This window comes from Mauremys reevesii, linkage group 11, assembly GCF_016161935.1.
Source record: "Mauremys reevesii isolate NIE-2019 linkage group 11, ASM1616193v1, whole genome shotgun sequence".
NCBI lineage: Eukaryota > Metazoa > Chordata > Testudines > Geoemydidae > Mauremys > Mauremys reevesii.
Genome location: NC_052633.1, coordinates 52,335,752 through 52,356,259, shown reverse-complemented (window position 1 = coordinate 52,356,259; position 20,508 = coordinate 52,335,752). Strand labels below are relative to the sequence as shown.

At 40.5% G+C, this 20,508-nt stretch overlaps 1 protein-coding gene across 6 annotated transcripts in view; it reads left to right on the top strand.

The window, feature by feature from the left end:
• Window positions 1-12,378: 12,378 nt before the first annotated feature.
• EPC2 (enhancer of polycomb homolog 2) overlaps window positions 12,379-20,508 on the top strand; it is an 85,363-nt gene continuing 77,233 nt past the window's right edge. For 3 of the 6 annotated variants that reach the window (XM_039494739.1, XM_039494737.1, XM_039494741.1), the window contains exon 1: window positions 12,650-12,783. Coding sequence is in view for 1 of the 6 variants with exons in the window: in XM_039494736.1 (XP_039350670.1) it covers window positions 12,631-12,783 (153 nt within the window). In the remaining 5 variants the exon portion in view is untranslated. Of the gene's footprint in view, window positions 12,784-20,508 lie in introns of all 6 variants that reach the window. The other 3 variants (XM_039494740.1, XM_039494738.1, XM_039494736.1) reach the window with 2 other exon arrangements.

Sequence of the window (20,508 nt, the reverse complement as noted above, 5' to 3'; positions counted from 1 at the left end):
TTTTGATGATGACTCCATACACATGTGTAGAGGGAAAACAGTTGTACCTGCTTCATTCAGTGGGATTGGGAACCCCTATGAATAACACTCAAAAAGCTTATTTCCCCTTTTAATTTAAAAAGTCATTCTTGAAATACATTGTTTGGTGTAAGATTACTGAATATTGCTTGATTGTTTTTCATCATATGACCTTCATGCTCTAATTTTGGTATTGGATATTTCCACAGTTACTTCATTGATTTATGAATTTATGTTGTGCCTATTGCCTTTGTGTTCAGCATTTAACTTAGAAGTTTTCAGCCTAGAGAGCTTTCTGTTTTTTTAGTTATTGGTTTAAATCAGATAAACTGCATATAAACTACTTCATGGTAGATTTCTGATGGTTTCTGGCTAACTTTCAAAAACAGGGGCTTAATTCAAAAGAGGAAAATGTGCAGAGAGTTAGTTACCTAAACTCTTTGCATAATTGAAACAGAAATGGTTTGGAACAGCTGATATATTTAACTCTGAACATTAGACACTAAGCATGCTTAATATCTACTTTGATCACACTTTTTTCCCCTGACAAAACCCCCATTGAAATGCATAGGACAGAGGTTCCATTCACTTCAATAGAGTTTTCAGACAGAGGGAGAAAGGAGGACTTCATAGCCTTTATAAAGACTCCTAGTCCATTCATCTCTCCCCTAGAATGCTCAGCACTTGTCCTTGTGCTGAAGATACTGCACTTGTTTTGTGTCTACTCTTCTGCTACCTTCCAGCGAAGCGCCACTTCAAACGCACGATCAAAAAACTGTAAAATGAGTAGCATTCTACCCCCGCTAAGAAAGGCTCCCTGAATATATGACAGAGGTATCTGTGAACCTGGAGATTGTTTTATGAACAAACAACCATCATCACACCCTCATAATCACATTTTTTCACCTACTCGAGCAGCGTTTGCTTAGCATGTTAGAAATGTATGTTATTGCAATGTGGGAGATCCAGGTTTAAAGCTGATTCTTACAAGCTTCTTGTCTCTATAATGTTTTCTGTGTACTCCTATCATAATTAAATTATTAGCATCTTAAAGTCCATTTAACCTCTATTTTAATATGATACAATTAAATTATGTAAACACACCTAAAAAAATGAATTGCAGCATACCTTGTTTAGAGGACTTTTAAGATTCTTTCAGCCAATGTCCCTATGCATTTCTTTATAGTGTTCATTCTTCTTTTTTTTTAATATTTCTACCCAATGTCTATTTACAAGATCACAAACATGCAAATAAAAATGTAAAATAAGAGAATACTAAATGTTCACAGTTGGGTCACGAAGGAATATTGTACAGTGGGATAATTCTCAATGTACCTATCTGGAAAATGTGCATCAATGTCTTGCTTAGAAGTCTAGGGTTAGGGTGATGGGGTGGAAGATGTTAGTGCTAGTTAGAGGTTGGATCAGAACCTGTTGGTGTGCTTGCTTGGTGAGTTTTCTGTAATGTTCATTTTTTTTCTGTTTCTGGTAAGAATGTCATTTAACTCAAATAATGTTTAAATAACATCAAGGATTAGACACCAAAACAAGGACATTCTGAGTTAAAGCTGATAAGCATCCCAAACTATATCTGTCTAGGTATTGCTGCATGCCTTTCCCTAGTATCCATAACTACATCCTCTAAGTTCCCCTGCCTTTTATAAATTAACTCAATCTTCCACAATGTTAACTGCATATATGATAAAATGAGTGGTTTTGGTCATATGGACAAAATGGTCTCAGAAACAGAAATTAGAAAAATAAATCCTACTGAGAGGAAAACATGAATATCCATATATTTACTGTGAGCCATATCCTCAGGTCCTTATTCAGTGTTCACTTCATTCTTACTCAAGCAAATCTTGATTGATATAAGGACTGAATGAAACCTGAGTAAGTACTTTAGGATTTGCCCCATATGTAGTAATGTATATTTATCACATCCGTTACAAAGGAACAAGTAAGGACAATTCAACTATTGAACAAATGTTTTTGCCTGAGATATTATTTCTTTGATTTTGCCTTTTCTTTTATCTGAGGGTCAAGTACAAACAGTTTGTACTTCATTGTCTGGGTTCTATCAAAATCTGTAATATTTCACAGAAAGAGAGATGAATATATAATAAAATAATTTAAGGATCTGGCTTCAAGTTAAAAAAGCAAGAATAAGTTCTAATTTAAAGTTGAAACTTTCTTCAACCCATGCCTTCTGCCTATGCACAGCAGCTCTCAGATTACATAAAATAACCCAGTATTGTAAAGGGCCCCGATTTAAAAAAAACCCAGCATTGCCTGCAATACATAGGCACAGTGCGGTGAGTTTAGGACCCAGAGCCATGTTGAAGTGTGAATATACTACTCTAATTTTGTTTGCTTTTCTAAGTTTAAGCAGTGAAAAAAGGGGAAACACATACAAAGGGAATAAGCAAAAAGAACAGGAGTACTTATGGCACGTTAGAGACTAACAAATTTATTTGAGCATAAGCTTTCGTGGGCTACAGCCCACTTCATCGGATGCATAGACTGGAACATACAGCAAGAAGATATTTATACATACAGAGAACATGAAAAGGTGGAAGTAGCCATTCCAACGGTAAGAGGTCAGTCAATTGAGATGAGCTATCATCAGCAGGAGAAAAAAAACTTTTGAAGTGATAATCGAGATGACCCATAGAAGGTGTGAGGAGAACTTAACCTGGGGAAATAGATTTAATTAGTGTAATGGCCCAACCATTCCCAGTCTCTGTTCAAATCTCAGTTAATTGTATCTAATTTGCATATTAATTCAAGTTCAGCAGTCTCTCTTTGGAGTCTGTTTTTGAAGTTTTGTTGTTGTAAAATTGCATAACCTCATAACCTCAGCCGTGCTGCACACAACACCATCAACAGCCTCAGGAACAACTCTGACATCATAATCAAAAAGGCTGACACAGGAGGTGCTGTTGTCATGAATAAGTTGGAATATGAACAAGAGGCTGCTAGTCAGCTCTCTAACTCCACTTTCTACAGGCCATTATCACAACGTGATATATGCCATCATGTGCCAGCAATGCCCCTCTGCCATATACATTGGCCAAACTGGACAGTCTCTATGCAAAAGAATAAATGGACACAAATCTGACATCAGGAATCATAACATTCAAAAACCAGTGGGAGAACACTTCAAACTCTCTAACCACTCAGTGACAGACTTGAAGGTGGCAATTCTTCAACAAAAAAACTTCAAAAACAGACTCCAAAGAGAGACTGCTGAACTTGAATTAATATGCTCAAATAAATTTGTTAGTCTCTAAAGTGCCAGAAGTACTCCTGTTCTTTTTGCGGATACAGACTAACATGGCTGCTACTCTGAAAAGGGAATAAGATTATCAACATCTACTGTTTCATTTGTGTTAATTGAAGACACAAAGAATGTCAAGGAAATGTATGAGATGTCTATTTCTTGCTAGAAAGGAAGCAGGGAATGACAGAAAAATCACTATTCTCATTTTATCTCATGGGAGGCATTCAGATATTATGATGATTGCCAAGGAGCATCCGGCCCTCTGACTACTACCCCATGCTACTCATCCATGTGGGCCCTAATGATACGGCAGGGTATAACACTGAGCAGATCAGAAGTGACTACAGGGATCTGGGAGTGTGGGGTGAGGGAGCTGAGGTCTCAGGTGGTGGTCTGATTGATCCTTCTGGTCAATGGTAGGGGCCCAATTGGAGACAGACATCCTGGAAGTGAACGTATGGCGGCATGGATAGAGTTGCCAGGAGAGCATTGGCTTCTTCGATCATGGGATGCTGTTCTGAGAAGAGATGAGGTCCACCTATCAAAGAAGGAACAGAGTATCTTCGAATACAGCTTAGCTAACCTAAAGAGATGGATTTTGAGGTTCGATGGGGGCAGGAGACAAAAGCCCACAGGTAAGTCTAGAACATGGAGACCTGGGTGAAGGGTCACAATCTGGAGGCAACATGGGCAATCATAGCAGAGACAAAGAAGAGACAAGAAGGAATATAGACGGGAAAATCTAATAAACATCTTAGATGTCTGTATACTGATGCAAGAAGTATTGGGAATAAACAGGAAGAACTAAAAATGTTAGTGAATAATCAAAATTATGACACAATTAGCATCCAGAGACTAGGTGAGATAATTCATATAACTAGAATATTGGTATAGAAGGTTATAGTTTGTTCAAGAAGGACAGGCGGGGAAAAAAGGAAGAGGTGTTGTCCTGTCTATCAAAGATGTATAAACTTACACTGAAGTTGAGATAGAAGTGAGAGATGGACTTGCTGAACATCTCTGTGGTTAAGGATTAAAGGGGCAAAAAATAAGGGTGGTGTCATGGTCAGGTCTACTATAGACCACCTAACCAGGAAGAAGAAACGGATGAGGACTTTGGTGATGACTTCAACTACCAAGACAATTGTTGGGACAATAAGACAACAGGGCACAGATTATTCAACAAGTACTTGGAATGCATTGGAGACAACTTTTTTAGTACAGAAGGAGGAGAAAGTGACCAGGGGAGAGGCTGTTCTTGTTTAGGGAGGAACTGATTCAGAATTTGAAGATGGAAGGAAGCTTGGATGAAAGCGATCATGAAATGACAGACTTCATGATTCTAAGGAATGGTAGGAGGGTAATAAAGACAATGCACTTCAAGAAGGCAGACTTGAGCAAACTCAGAGAATTGGTAGGTAAGATCCTGTGGGAAGCAAGTCAAAGGGGAAAAAAGTTCAGCAGAGTTGGTAGTTTTTTAAAGAGACATTATTAAGAGCAAACTATCCCAATCCATAGGAAAGATAGGAAGAAAGGAAAGAGACCACCCTGGCTTACACAGGAGGCTTCAATGACTTGAAACTCAAAAAAGAGTCGTACAAAAAGTGGAAACTAGGTCAAATTATAAAGGATTAATATAAAAAAACCCACAAGCATGTAGAGACAAAATTAGAAAGGCCAAGGCAAAAATGAGATTTAACTAGTTAGGGACATAACTAGAAACATCTTACATATACATTAGATGCAAGAGGAAGGTAGGCCCATTACTCAATGAGGAGGGAAAGACAATAACAGAAAATGCAGCAATGAACAAAGTCTTAAATGCCTTTTTTGTTTCAGTTTTCATCAAAAAAAAGTTAGCAGTGATTGGATGACTAACATAGTGAACATGAGTGTAAATAGGGTAGGATCTGAGGCTAAAATAGGGAAAGAACAAGTTAAGAATTACTTAGACAAGTTAGATGACTTCAAGTCAGCAGGACCTGACAAAATACATCCTAGAATACTTAAGGAACTGGTTGAAGAGATCTCTGAGCCATTAGCAATTATCTTTGAGAACTCACTGAATAGGAGAGAGATCTCAGAGAACTAGAAAAGGGCAAATATAGTACCCAGCTATAAAATGGGGAATAAGGATAACCCAGGGAATTATAGATAAGTTATTTTAACTTCAGTCCCCAGAAAGCTAATGGAGCAATCAGTTTGCTAGATCGTAGAAGATAATGAGGTGATAAGTAATATCATCATGGATTTGTCATGAACAAATCATGTCAAACCAACCTAATATCCTCCTTGAACAGGATAACAAGCCTTTTGGATGGGAGAAAGCAATAGATGTGATATATTTCGACTTCAGTAAGGCTTTTTATACTGTTTCACATTATTTTTTCATTATCACGCTAGGGAAATATAGCCCACAACTGGTTGGAAAAGTGTATTCAGAATAGTTATCAAAGATTCACAGTCAAGCTGGAAGGTCATATCGAGTGGGATCCCTCAGGGATCCGTCCTGGGGCTGGTTCTATTCAGTATCTTCATAAATGATTTGGATAATGGCATAGAAAGTACACTTATAAAATCTGCAGACAATACCACAGCTGGGAGGGGTTGCAAATGCTTTGGAGGACAGGGTTAGAATTCAAAATGATCTTGACAAAATGGAGAAATGGTCTGATATAAATAGGATGAAATTTAATAAGGACAAATGCATAATACTACATTTAAGAAGGAAAAATCAGTTGCACAAATACAAGCTGGGAATGACTGCCTAGAAGGAGGACTGCAGAAAAGGATCACAAACTAAATATGAGTCAATAATGTAATACTGTTGCAAAAAAAGTGAACATCATTGTGAGAATGTATTAGCAGGATTGTTGTAAGCAAGACATGAGAGGTAATTCTTTCACTCTGCTCAGCACTGATAAGGCCTCAACTGGAGCATTGTTTCCAGTTCTGGACACCACACTTTGTGAAACATGTGTACAACTTGGAGAAAGCCCAGAGGAGTGCAACAAAAAATTATTAAAGGTCTAGAAAACATCACCTATGAGGAAAGATTGAAAAAAATGGGTTTGTTTAATCTAGAGAAGACTGAGGGGATACACGATAACTATCTTCAAGTACATAAAAGGTTGTTATTCTCCTTATCCACTGAGGCCATTACAAGAAGTAATGGGCTTAAATTGCAGCCAGGAAGATTTAGGTTAGACATTGGGAAAGACTTCCTAATTGTAAGGGCAATTAAGCACTGGAACAAATTACCTTGAGAGACTGTGAAATCTCTATCACTAAAGGTATTTAAGAACAAGTTAGACAAACACCTATCAGGTGCTATAATAGGGGGAATGGGTCCTGTGGGACCTGCAGAATCCCAGTCCCAGATCAGGGTTCTGATGTAAATCAGGAGCAACTCCACTAGTTATTGGCATTACACTAACCAAAATCAGGTCCTCAAGTCCTGTCTACACTAGGAATTTGACCCATTGTTGACAAAGGTTGTCAGCAATGATTTCCCTTGTACTGGAACTGAAAATATTTTACTGTATAGCATAGAGAAGATAATTCCATTTTCAGAAGCATTAGTTTCTAGAATGCATTCTGTAATGGTGCTGAAAATGGTTTTATCTCATCTACACTAACCATTAAATAGTTTTCTGCACTGGTTCAGGGGGACCCATAGTGACAGCTGGAGCAGAGGTAGCGAAAATAGTGGGACCGGGTAAAACGTACTTTGTTGTGGGCGGGATTGGGTGGGCAAAAAAACAAACTGCGATAATTTGTGGGAAAACACTTTAACTCCTGTTATAATAGGCATCAAATCTCTTTCTCAACCTCACTTAAATTTAAGTATTAAAAGTTTTGAAGTATTTTACATGGTTTACGCAAGATTTGTTTTAGTCTTTTAGTAGTAAAAATTCTCAGAATTCCATTTATATACAATATATTAACAAACTTTTTTTTTGGTAGCATGGGGGAATCTCTGTCTCTTGCAGGATATGTGGGATCTAAAGTTTTTGTGCGTGAGAATGAGATACAAATGCAAGAAAAAATGTGGGAGCAGTTGGAAGTGGATATTGTGGGGTGAGAGCTGGATTAAAAAAATAGTTCTGTGCAGGGCTCTAATTTTATATTTGTGAGATACAGATAATGAGATTAGTGAGGATGTCTTTAAAAAAACTGATATAAATAAAATATTTATGTAAGTAACCTGTTCCTATGATCCTTTGAGAGAATAGCCAGGAGTGACATTAGCAGTACACCCCTCCCCTAGCTTGTAGGGTCCTGTACACAGGGAAGTCTTTCACAGCAGATCTGTAATTCACTCAGGGGTGTCCCTGAAAAACACCCAGGGGTTTCAGCTGGTGTAGAATGCAGCGACCCATCTTCTACATAGGGTTCAATGTTATGAGCACACAAAATCAGTGCTTAGATCATTGAACTGGCCGTTGAATGCAATTCCAGATGTTGATTATCTTTTAAAGCCTGAATGGCCTTTTGTTTATTTGTTTTGGTGATTAAGAATATAAGAACAGCCCTACTGGGTCAGACCAATGGTCCATCTAGTCCAGTGTCTTGCGACAGTGGCCAGTGCCAGGTGCTTCAGAGGGAATGAACAAAACAGGGCAATTATTAAGTGATCCATCTCCTGTTGTCTAGGACCAGCTACTGGCAGTCAGAGATTTAAGGACACCCAGAGCCTGGGGTTGTATCCCTGACCATCTTGGTTAATAGCCATTGATGGAGCTATCCTCCATGATCTTATCTAATTCTTTTTTGAACCCATGTATAGTTTTGCCCTTCACAACATCCCCTGGCAATGAGTTCCACAGCTTGACTGTGCATTGTGTGAAGTACTTTCTTTTGTTTGTTTGAAATCTGCTGCCTATTAATTTCAGGTTCTTGTGCTATGTGAAGGGGTAAGTAATATTTCCTTAATCACTTTCTCCACATCATGCATGATTTTGTAGACCTCTGTCATATTCTCCCTTAGTCATATATTTTCTAAGATGAACTATCTTAATCTCTCCTTGTATGGAAGCTTTTCCATACCCCTAATAATTTTCATTGCCCTGTTATTATTTCCAATTCTAATATATCTTTTCTGAAATGGGGGTGACCAGACCTGCATGTAGTATTCAAGGTATGGGCATGCCATGGATTTAAATAGTGGCATTATGATGTTTTCTGTCTTATTATCTATTCCTTATTGATTCCTAACATTCTGTTAGTTTTTTTGACTCCTGCTGCATATTGAGCAGATGTTTTCAAAGAACTATCCATGATGATGCCAAGATCTGTTTCTTTTTGAGTGGCAACAGCTAATTTAGACCCCATCATTTTGTATGTATAGTTGGGATTATGTTTTCCAGCGTGCATTACTTTGCACTTATCAACATTGAATTTCTCCTTGTTTTGATTTAGTTTTGTTGTGAGCTTATTCTGTGTTATGTTTAAATGTTTTGTTTTGGTTGTTAATTTTTGGCTATTCTGAATGTTTAATATGCTATTTATTAAATGTAGATTGGTGACAGCCACTATAGCAGTATAATTTAAAAAAATAAATTAAAAAATTCAATTGAATCCTCTATCATAATAGGCACTGTAAAAATTGGTAACATAAATAAAATGAAAGGATATTTTCATATAAAAGATGCTCCAAGGGAAACATTATGTTATGTGTGTGTATTATACATACATACCTCTGTGTGTGTGTGGGGGGTGTTTTGTATATATTAATACACACCATGTGTGGGCATATGTAATAAATACTTCACACAAGGTTGGCCCCATGCCAGTAGTAATTGGTTTTAAATGATTTTGTAAATAAAACACCTTGTTCCTATGGCAATAAGTGCAAGAAATGTGCAATCACAATTGTAAAGAATTTTAAAATGCCTATTATTTACCTGATAGATTCTTCTATTGGACCTATGCCATTAATGTATATGTGTGAGAATATTTCTGTGTGGGCACATGCAAAAAATTCTCCTTATGTAAGTGTGTGTGTGTGTGTGTGTGTCACACATACAAGAATGCAATGGTTTTCATGGAGTGGTCTATCAGATAATACAATCCCCATTTAAAAAGTCCCTAAATATGCATTTAATTTTACAGTGACTGTTGTCATAGTAAGGAGGTGCTTTACTTACAATTCTAAAATACAAAATTGAAAGAAACATACCAACCTTTGGGCCTAATCATGCAATCCCTACTCAGTCAAAACTTTTTGAAGTTTGCATGAGTAAGATCACAGAATTTGAACCTCAGCAATAGCGTGTGTATGTAATATACGGAACCAAGCATTGGAGAATATACTGTGAGGAACAGTCCTCCACTAGCTTCAGGGGCTGGAATAGATGTGATTTAATAGATATTTTTTTCCCGAATTTTGAACTTGTATGATATTCAGCCATGGTGGATTTTTCTAATAAGGATGATCAACAGTCAAATAGTTAACAAGATTAATATTTATATGGTCATCAACAGAGTTAGCATACCACTCTGATAAATGAAAGCAGTTTACATCTCTGTTGCAGCACAGAAATAAAACTTCTTACAGCAGCTATGGTTTATGGGATTTTTCCTGTGGCCTCTAAGAAGACACAAATGTGGGGTTTTACCGTGGATAAAATTTACTTTTCACTCTGCTATAATAATAATAAAAAAAAAAGCTCACTTTCCTAAACAACTAACTGGAGAAGGTACTGAAAACAGAAAATTTCAGCTGAAAAGGCAAACATTTCAAAATGTTCTGTGCATATGAAAACAGGAAGTTATAATGGAAAAAGTACTGAATTTTAACTACAGGGGTTGCTACTAGTGCCTACTGAAATGTATCGACTCTGACACTTATTAAAGCTATTTTGTGTATGTGTACCTGTTGGCAGTTGTATTGTGCATCCTATTTTTAAATCTATTTGTTTTTAAAAGGTGAATTTACTCACAAAATGAGGATGTGATAGCTAGTTTTAATAATAAATTAATGCACACACAGTGCAAGTTTCCACACTTGGCAATGGTGACACTACCATTTTTACTAGTTAATATCCATGTTTTTGCTATTCCAATCCTGTATCTCTCCTGAGAAAAGGTTGACACTTGTTTCTTTTCTGGTTTTCCCCCTTGTGATGCAGTAAGTATGTGAAAAGTGTCTGTCTCTATGCAGATTGAATGGTATTGGTTCTAAATTCTGTTTGGAACTGTGTATGATTTAAATGTTCACAATGGAGGTTGAGGAGACTAAGTCCACCTATATACCTTAAAGGTCATGACCAAGCATTTATTTTCTATCAACTCATGCCTTATCATCCTGGGAAGCCTCCATAACCTTTAATTTAATCTAAAGTGACACTATAATCGACAACATCCATCTTCTCCTGGGTATCACACTGAAACCATTCAGTCCCTGTCCGCCTCTCTTCCCTAAAATATCAGGTGAGACCTTCTTTCTGGTTCTCCTAAAACCCATTTGGACCTAGATCACCAGAGGTGAAAAGCTAGTATAATAATCTGCTGTTACCCTATTTTTGAGGAGGTCTTAATATAGGGCAGATGTACACTACAGCCTAAGTCGATATAACGTATGTTGTTCAGGGGTGTGAAAAAGGTCCCCTCCCTGAGCGATGTAAGTTTTGTGCTGTCCACACAGGTGCTGTATCGGCGGGAGAGTGCTCTTCCGTCAGCATACAGTGGTGCAGCTGCACCGATATAACACTGGAGTGTAGACTTGCCCTAATACAGGCAAGTGCTGTAACACATCAGTGTAGACACTACCTACACTGACAGGAGGGATTCTTCCTTCAGCATAGGTAATGCACCTCTTTGAGAGGTGGTAACCCTAACCCTTCCGTTAACCTAGCGCTGTCTGTACTGGGGGTTAGGTCAGCTTAAATACACTGCTCAGGGGTCTGGATCATTCACACCCCTGAGCTACATAATTAAGCTGACTTAATTTTCTAGTGTAGAATTGATCTCCTGAGTCCTGGTCTCCAGTGCCTTAACTAGAAGAACATCTTTTCTTTTATTAGAGGTGACTGACTGGTACTGTTTTTATTCTTCTTCATGTCTTCTATTATTACATTGCTTGATATCTAAATGTAACTGCACTTTCTGTGTTAGTAAACATATTCTGTTTTGGGAGTTTAGATGATCTCCCATCCGTGGGTAGGATGACAGTGTGCATCACATTAGTTAATTTGTATCCAAATTTCAGATGGCTAGCTAGTCCCCTGAGTTATATTATCAACCACTGTAGGAGAAACATGGAATCCTGAACTCAGGTATTTGACAGACACATGTTGATGAGAACTATAGACAAACTCTGAGTTTTGGGAACCATGTTTGAAATCCTTGTCTCTTTGAAGCTGACAGCCAAAACTCCCATTTGCTTCAATTACATCAACCTCCACTTTGGAAAGTGTTTCTTCATTTTCAATATGTTAATAATGCATTAAATGACATGGAAGCTTCATTGCTATAAACTGCCATCTTATATATTTTGTGGATGTAGATCTGTATGTTTGATTTGTATATTATCTGCACCTGAACGGCTGTCGCTCTATAGCTGTATGTGGTGCTGGGAACTTGTGCAGCTCTACAGATATAAAATATATTTCACGCGGGTGGAGAGCTAGTTCCTTGTCTGTGGTGGGTGGTGTGCTGTAGTGTGCACAGTGGGGAAAAGGCCTTTGTGCATCGGGCTGTACATCCCCCACGTCATCTACCCTAAGCGCTGCAAGCTGCAGGTGTTTACAGCGGTGGGTGCGCTGGGTGCAGCGGTACATGTGTCAAGGGGTATTTGCGCACGTGAGCGCAGGTGTGTGCACACACCCCAGCTCGTGCCCAATTCAGGTGCTTAGGGTCCGCTAGAGTCGATGTGGCCGAGTCGCTGCGCCGCGGGCCAGAGTCCCCCGCCGGCCGCCCGGCCCTCACACCCCGCAGCCCGGGTCGCGCTGCCCGCCGCGCTCGCGCTCGCTGTCCCCACGGGCGGGCTGCGCGCGCAGCCCGGCGCCCCCTCTCACTCGCTCTCCATTCTCCCCCCCCCTCCCCGCCAGCTCTCGCGTTGGCTGCCGGGATCGCTGGCCGCTTTGGTTAATGTCCGCCATGTTTGCCATGGCGCAGGGAGCGGATCGAGCGAGCCCGGCGCGGAACTAGGGCTGCGGGGCGTGCGCGGCGAGCTGCGGGCGGCTCTGCGGGGAGCTGTGCCGGGGCGGCGGGGCCCTCCATGGTGTTGCGGGCCGGGTGCGGGAGCGGCTGGGAGGCGGCGGCGCGGCCGCAGTGAGGGGCCCCCCGCCCGCCCGGCCCCGGGGTGTTATTGTGAGGGGGAGACAATGAGCAAACTCTCCTTCCGAGCCCGGGCGCTAGACGCCGCCAAACCGCTGCCCATCTACCGCGGCAAGGACATGCCCGATCTCAACGACTGCGTCTCTATCAACCGGGCCGTGCCGCAGATGCCCACGGGCATGGAGAAGGAGGAGGAATCGGTAAGGAAGCCGCGCAGGGGGGGCACCATTGTTTATCAGACACCCCCTCCCCTCCCGGGAAATAGGCCATTGGTATTCACCAAGCGCGCTACGCACGCTCCACGCCGCAGCCGTGCATGTTCCTTATGGGTTCTGCGCAAGTAGCGCAGCGTAAACTCTCCTCCGACGCCGTAAGCGGGCCCTGCTCCGCCATCTTCTTTGCGTCCCGACTCGCGAGTGTTTTGATTAGCCGGGGGAGGCTCTTACGCTAGCGTAAGAGAGAAGTAGGCGCAAGAGGCATCCTTGAATGGGAGAGTGTGCGCGCCGGCCGCTCTTGGCGTAGCGTGCCTGTGCTGCCTGCACTCTTCACTGTTGTGTATGTGGGATTCCAAGGCAGCAGGGGCGTGGAAGGGGCTGTGTGCGCTGTGCTCTTTCCGTGCAACCAGGAAGGCTTTGCATTGTAAAATAGGAACGTCCTGCTTTTATATTGTCCTACCGTGTGGGTAATGGGACTGACACTAAACGAGAGCGAAGTAGGATGGGGGGAGACCCCAATTCCCACATTAAGAGCTGGAAATATAAAGACAGACTGCGCTTATGTTCTGAGTTTGGTTTTTGACTGTTGCATCCGATGTAGGGAGCATGCATGCCATGTAGTATCTCAGCTGTCCATTGCTGCGGTGCTGTAACTGAAGATACACTGCTGTGTGCATCATACTGGAAAGCTTCTGTGCATTGTAGTTCAGGATTTTTAAATAATATGCTGGGAGCTGCTTTATCTGTTCATTGCTGAAACTGGAGTGATATTGCAGCCTGCAAAATATATACACAGTCTGGTGCAGGCTGCATTATTGCACTCTTGAGGAAGGGCTTTGTAAATGTTGCAAGTAGAATACCAGCTGTCTGCTGTTGCAGATCGTATAGTTGGAAATATAACTGCTATAAGAGTGCTTTGTACTTGAATGTTTAAGAAACACAGTAACTAGGAGTTAGTGTTGTTCAGTTGTGCATGTAAAATACCTGCTGTTATTGCATAGCTGTAGCTGGATCTATAACTAGACCTAGATTTTACAATGTACACCATGCTGTTTAGTGTTAAGATGATTTTAAGTAAGCTAGTCAGTGTTAGGAAACATGTATTGCCTGTAGAATGCTTGCTGTCCATTTCTGCAGTGCTGTAGGTAGGGATACATTATTGTTTGTATCTTTACTAGAAGGTAATTTTAACATGAGTCTTGTGAGCATTAGGACAGCACTGTGAATACTTACTGTCCAAGATTGCAGTGCTGCTTGTCTGAACTTGTCATTGTCCTTCTTAAAGACTGACACTTGCACTGTTAGATTTGCATCCTGCTCACTGCAGGCACACAGGATGTCCCCTTGTGTGGCTGTACTTGTATGCAGAGTTGAGAGTAAATGCACCCATAAGAATTTCTTCAATGAATCTCTGTCTCCGCCTTGTAGCCAGCCCACTATGTGGATTGGCTTTTCAGAGGTTCTGGCTGTCAAAAGAAGGCTCCAACTCTCTCTGATTGGCTTTCTCATTTAACTGTTAATATTGAAAGAAATCTTTTGTGTCTTCCATTGGTTACTCATGGTTCTGACCTCATTGTGTTTCACTTGTATTACAAATTATAATGTATGCTGCTCAACACTTACGATGCTCTACTGTATTTTGATCTTAGAGCCCTGGAATGTGTGTGTGTAATTTTAAACAGACAGCAATATAACATTAATGTTAACAAAGCAAACTTGGAGGTGATACATCTTTCTTTTTCTTGCAGTAAAATGTAATTTAAAAGACCCATTAGTAGACTGTGTGACATATTGATTGTTTGTGGAGTATGGGAATTCTTAAAATGGCAAACATGACTCCTGATTTATATTTAAAAAAAATGCGGCAGTCTATTTTAAGTCATATTTAAAAAAAAAATTCTAACTTTCAGAGTGTGACTTATTAAATTACACTTGAAGTAAGTAAAAGTCAGATATACATTTTCTGAATTCTGTAGTCTGTGGTTGAGGGGAAAAGAAATAAATTGCCTGTGTTCCAGTTAAATCAGTGAGGGGGAAGGATTGGGCTAATTTATGCATTGTAAAATCCCTTTTTATGTGTAAATGATGGACTAAATAATGTTCTGCTAAAATAATACAATCTATATTTTATGAACAAAATTTGTGTCCCCACTGCACTAAAAATGTTGTGGCTGGATTTGGTATACTTTTCAATTCTAAGGTCATTCCATACTGAGATTGTTATGGCTTAATATATAAGCATAAATGCTAGCCACTTCAAACATCATTTCTGGTTGAATTCCAGGGTCTAATGTTAAATTACGATTATTGTTGTCACTACATTTGCAACAGTTTTTACTAGAGAGAGAGAGAGAGATCAACTTTATACACTTTTTTTTTTTTTGACTTGACAGTTAAGTGTGTTAGTCACTCTGTGTTTAATTACTTAGAGATTATAGAGAGACCGGGTGGGTGATATCCAATATCTTTTTATTGGACCAATTTTTGTTGGTGAGAAAGACAAGTTTTCAAGCTACACAGAGTTCTTCAGGTTTGGGAAAGGTACTAAGCTACCCCTACAAAGAAATACACTGAAAAGAGCTGGAGTAAGACAGCTTGATAGTTAAATTCACTGTACAAGCAAGCAAACTGAGATGTTTCTCTGGCCCCATTCCTGCATGTGAACCCCATCCCTTGTATGAAGCCTCGGTGAAGTTAGTGGGACCCATTTGCGTGCAGGGGTCCTCTTGTGTGCAATAAGTTGTGTGGTTTTGGCTCATAAGAAGCCACTGAACTTCTCTGAACCTTAATTTGCACCAAAAATACATTGTTTCATAGCATCTCAATTTTTTTATACTATTATCATCATCATAAAAGCTGAGGTTCAAATTAAACTGTTAACCTGTAATGAATAAAGGTTTGAGTATTTTTCTACATAAATTCTGTGTGTGTGTTTTATTCTGATAATTTTGAAGTATTAGATACTTCTCACATAAATATATTGTGATTAGAATGGGAGGTTTAAATTATTAAAATTTTACCATGCATTTCTACTCTCCTACTTTATATTATAATGTCATACTACTACACTTGTCCGGATTGTTATGCCGTTTACGTTGAAAAATACTTACACCAAAAGCAATCTTATTGAATTCAGTGGGAAAATACTGTGTAGTAAGGTACTGCTCAGTGTGAGTACGGGTATCACAATCTGACCTTTTAATATTGCCATTTTACCAGTGAATCTTCAAATAAATTCTGGAAATATCTTGCCCTTTTCAGTATTTTACTAATAGGCTTGTACCCTTCCTGATACGACATTATACAAACTGGGAGCCCATTGTTGTGTTTCCATGTATCTGTAATTTTCATGGGAGTTCTCTGTGTGCAGGGAGTGTAGGATTGTACTTCAAGATCTGAATCTACCGATGTCCACTATTTTAATCCTGAATTGAGCTATTGGGCCACATCCTGCTCTCAGTTAAAATTACATAAATCTGGAGAAATTATTCTGATTTAAATGGAACGAATCTGAATTTATTATGTCATAAGTGACAACAGAACTTCTCTCTTTTTTGTGTGTGTTTAGTATTAGAAGGTGCGGAGAAGGGGAGCATTGTCAAATTCCTCAGATGCTATATTGAAAATCTACTTAATAATCTTAATTCAGAAAACAGTATAGTACACTAGTACATGATGTATTTCCTAGCACTTAACTACCAAATCTGAATTAAAATACACCTCTACCCCGATATAACATGACCCGATATAACACAAATTTGGCTATAACGCAGTAAAGCAGCGCTCGGGGGGGAGAGGGGGAGCTGCGCATTCCGGCGAATCAAACCAAGTTTGATATAATGTGGTTTCACCTATAACACAGTAAGATTTTTTTGGCTCCCAAGGACAGCGTTGTATTGAGGTAGAGATGTACATATTATTGGAGGCTATTGTGTTACACCTTTTAGGTAAAAATTAATTTTAATAACGAGCCAAAATCAAGAGTAATTGAAGGCTTTAAGAGGTGGATTTGAATTCCTTTGTGTAGTTACAGACACAAATACATCACAGTAATTGATAGTTGTGACTGGGCAGTTGAAGTGCTATTGGAGATTTAACTCAGACATTTAGATTTGAGCATTCATTCATTTATAACTAGGCATGACTTCATATTTAAAGTCAAAGGTGATACAGAGTAGAAACCCAACAGTAGCAAGGTAAGGCTATTGTCAATGATGCTAAAATGCACTATATTTTAATGTACGCATGGGGGAAAATCTTAAAATTGAAATGGGTACATTTCATTTTTAAGGCTGTGGCTACACTTAGCACTTCAAAGCGCTGCCACGGCAGCGCTTTGAAGCGCTAAGTGTAGTCAAAGCACCAGCGCTGGGAGAGAGCTCTCCCAGCGCTGTCCGTACTCCACCTCCCTGTGGGGAATAACGGACAGCGCTGGGAGCGCGGCTCCCAGCGCTGTGGCTTTGACTACACTGGCGCTTTGCAGCGCCGCAATTTGCAGTGCTGGAGAGGGTGTGTTTTCACACCCTGCTGCAGCGCTGCAAATTTGTAAGTGTAGCCAAGCCCTTAGTCTTTGACTCGGTCATTTGAGGGTACTCCTTTCAGTACTCATTTAAACCATCATGTAATTTTGAGCATTGGCAGAGTAAATTGAATTCCCTTGGTCTCTGTATTATGTTTTTCTTTCTCCATTCTCTACTTCCATTGCAATGTTGGAAACCTGATTTCAGTTCATCTTAATTCCTAGCTGCCTGGAGCTGGTCGTACTTCCAAAGCAGCACACTAGTTCCCCAGCTGAGGCAATTGGTCTAGAGCAGTGGTTTGCAAACTTTTTTTCTGGGGACCCAGTTGAAGAAGATTGCAGCTGGGGATGACTGGTTTGGGGTGTGGGAGGGGCTCAGAGCTGGGGCACAGGGTTGAGGTGCGGGGGTGAGCACTGCAGGGTTGGGCCGGGAATGAGGGGCTCTGGGTTTGGGGAGGGAGGTGATTGGGGTGTGGGAGGGGGTCCTGGATGGGGGTGCAGTCTCTGGGGTGGGGCTGGGTATGAGCAGTTTGGGTGCAGGAGGGATCTGGGTTGGGCGGGGGCTCAGGGCTGGGGCAGAGGTTTGGGGTGCAGGGTTGGAGTGTGGACTTACCTCCAGTGGCTCCCGGTCAGCGACGCAGCTGCGGTGCGGAGGCAGGCTTCCCACCTGTCCTGGCACTGCAGACCATGCTGCACCTGAAGGGGGCAGCAGCAGGTCCGGCTCCTAGGCAGAGGCACACAAATGGCTCTGCACAGGTCTTGCCTCCAAGCACCACCCCCTCCCTCCCTCCAGCTCCCATTGGCCAATTCCTGGCCAATGGGAGTGCAGAGCTGGTGCTTGGGGGCGGGGGGGGCAGTGCATGGTGCTCCGTGGCCCTCTGCCTAGAAGCCGGACCTGCTGCTCGCCGCTTCCGGGGCGCAGCACGGTGTCGGAACAAGTAGGCACTAATGTCCCGGTCCGTGGTGCTGACCACAGTCACCTAGTGCCTTACATGCCATGACTCAGTACTGGGTCACGACCTGAACTTTGAAAAAGGCTGGTCTAGAGTGCTTTCATTTTGCACAAATTACACTCCTTTCTTAATTCTGAATTTTTTTGTTATTACAAGCAACAGTGAAGACATCTGTAACCAAAAAAGATGTAGAAAAATATTTTTCCTCTTGTTTGTCTTTGGTATTTGACAGTAATCCCTGTATAGACATTTCCACTTGTCTCTTCATCTTTTTATTTATTTACATAATTAGGTCCCAATCCTAGACACACATTGCTCAGGCATAAGGGTCCACCTGAGGTAGAGTTTCATTGAAGTGAGTGGTGTTCTCTGTAGATTCAGTTCCAGGATCAGAGCCAATAGTAATTTTTCCTCTTTTGTTTGTGTGGGTTTTTCATACGGTGGTGGTGAAAGCACATAACCACCAGCATTAGTGGTAGAGTCAAAGGCAGCATGAAACTACTTTTTAACTCATGTTTTGAAATTGACCAGATTTCCATTTGACAGCAGTGCTTTAATGAATGGCATTGACAGGTTCTAAAGATAGTTGAACCGGTTCCTTTTGGGAATGTTTCCCAAACTTTTGAAAACTGAATCCCTCATCAGGAAAATGAAAACAGTCATGCCCTTCTCCCTTTAACACCTGCATATGTTGTTAAAGTCCTTGTCGTCAGGTTAATTTATACACGATATCTGCTTGTTCTTCACAACCCTTCACCCCACTTTGGGAAATAGTATTGTTAAAGTAGTATCCTATTATGGAGATTATTTTTTTATGTGCTTAAATAGTCAACACTACTGATACTTAAAGTATCCTCACTGGCACCTCAGAGCTAATTTTCAGGCTCTCTGCAAATTCAGCAAATATTTCTGCATCTAGTATGTTCACTTCTCATTTTTAAGTTTGTTTAGGTTTCTTGTACCCATAACAGATATAGGGCCTTTCCTCCCCCTTTTTACAATAAAGCTGAGACTCTGGAGGTACAGCTCCCCCAGGTGTCCTTTTGTGCATTTCCAGGAGTGCATGTTCCACATTTAGGGAAACACTGCTTTATGTGATGTAAGGGTAATGACCACAACATGAGGCCTTCAAGGCTGAGATTCCATCTTTACACTGTGGAAAAACTAGGTGAGTGCTATATTATATTTTGGTAAATGCCTTCAAAACATATGAGCATCATGTGTGAATAAAACTAGGTTACAACTGTATGATCACTTCATAAGAACGACCATACTGGGTCAGCCCAAAGGTCCATCTAGCCCAGTATCCTGTCTTCCAACAGTGAGCAATGCCAGGTGCCCAAGAGGGAATGAACAGAACAAGTAATCATCCAGTGATCCATCCCCTGTCGCCCATTCCCAGCTTCTGGCAAACAGAGGCTAGGGACAGCATCCCTGCCCATCTTGGCTAATAGCTATTGATGGATCTATCCTCCATGAACTTATTTAGTTCTTTTTTGAACTCTGTTATAGTCTTTTTGCCTTCACAACATCCTCTAACAAGGCGTTCTACAGGTTGACTGTGCGTTGTGTGGAAAAAATACTTCCTTTGGTTGGTTGTTTTAAACCTACTGCCTATTAATTTCATTTGATGACCCCTAGTTTTTGTGTTATTAGAAGGAGTAAATAACATTTCCTTATCATCACCAGTCATGATTTTATAGACCTCTATCATATCCCCCCTTAGTCATCTCTTTGTTTATGACACCAAGTTCCATGTTTGTTTGGGACTGTGTTGACTTGTATGATTTGGGGCAAGTCACTTAAAGCCTCTCTTCCTCCATTTCTGCATTTGTAAAATGGGGATGCTGATACTTAACAGCTGTGTTGTGAGGCTAAATTAATATTTGGAAAACACTTTGATATTTTTGTATGAAAGTTGCTATGTAAGTATATAAATTATTTAATGTCTTTATAACAACAGAACTATATCTGATCAAGAGTTGCTTCCTGTATACAAGAGTTGGTACTCGTACTTGAACGTAATGTGTATGTACTTTTTTGTCTATATGAAATTATGATTTCCTAACCATATATAGGATCTCCTCCTTCCCCTCCCCGTCTCTTGCCCTTTCAATACTGAACTGAAGGAAACATTTCATAGTTGTTTGGCTTATATCGTATGTAGTGTTCAGTCTTCTGGATTTTAATAAGGAATGCTTAATATTACACTTACAACTTGATGAACTTTTTTCAATA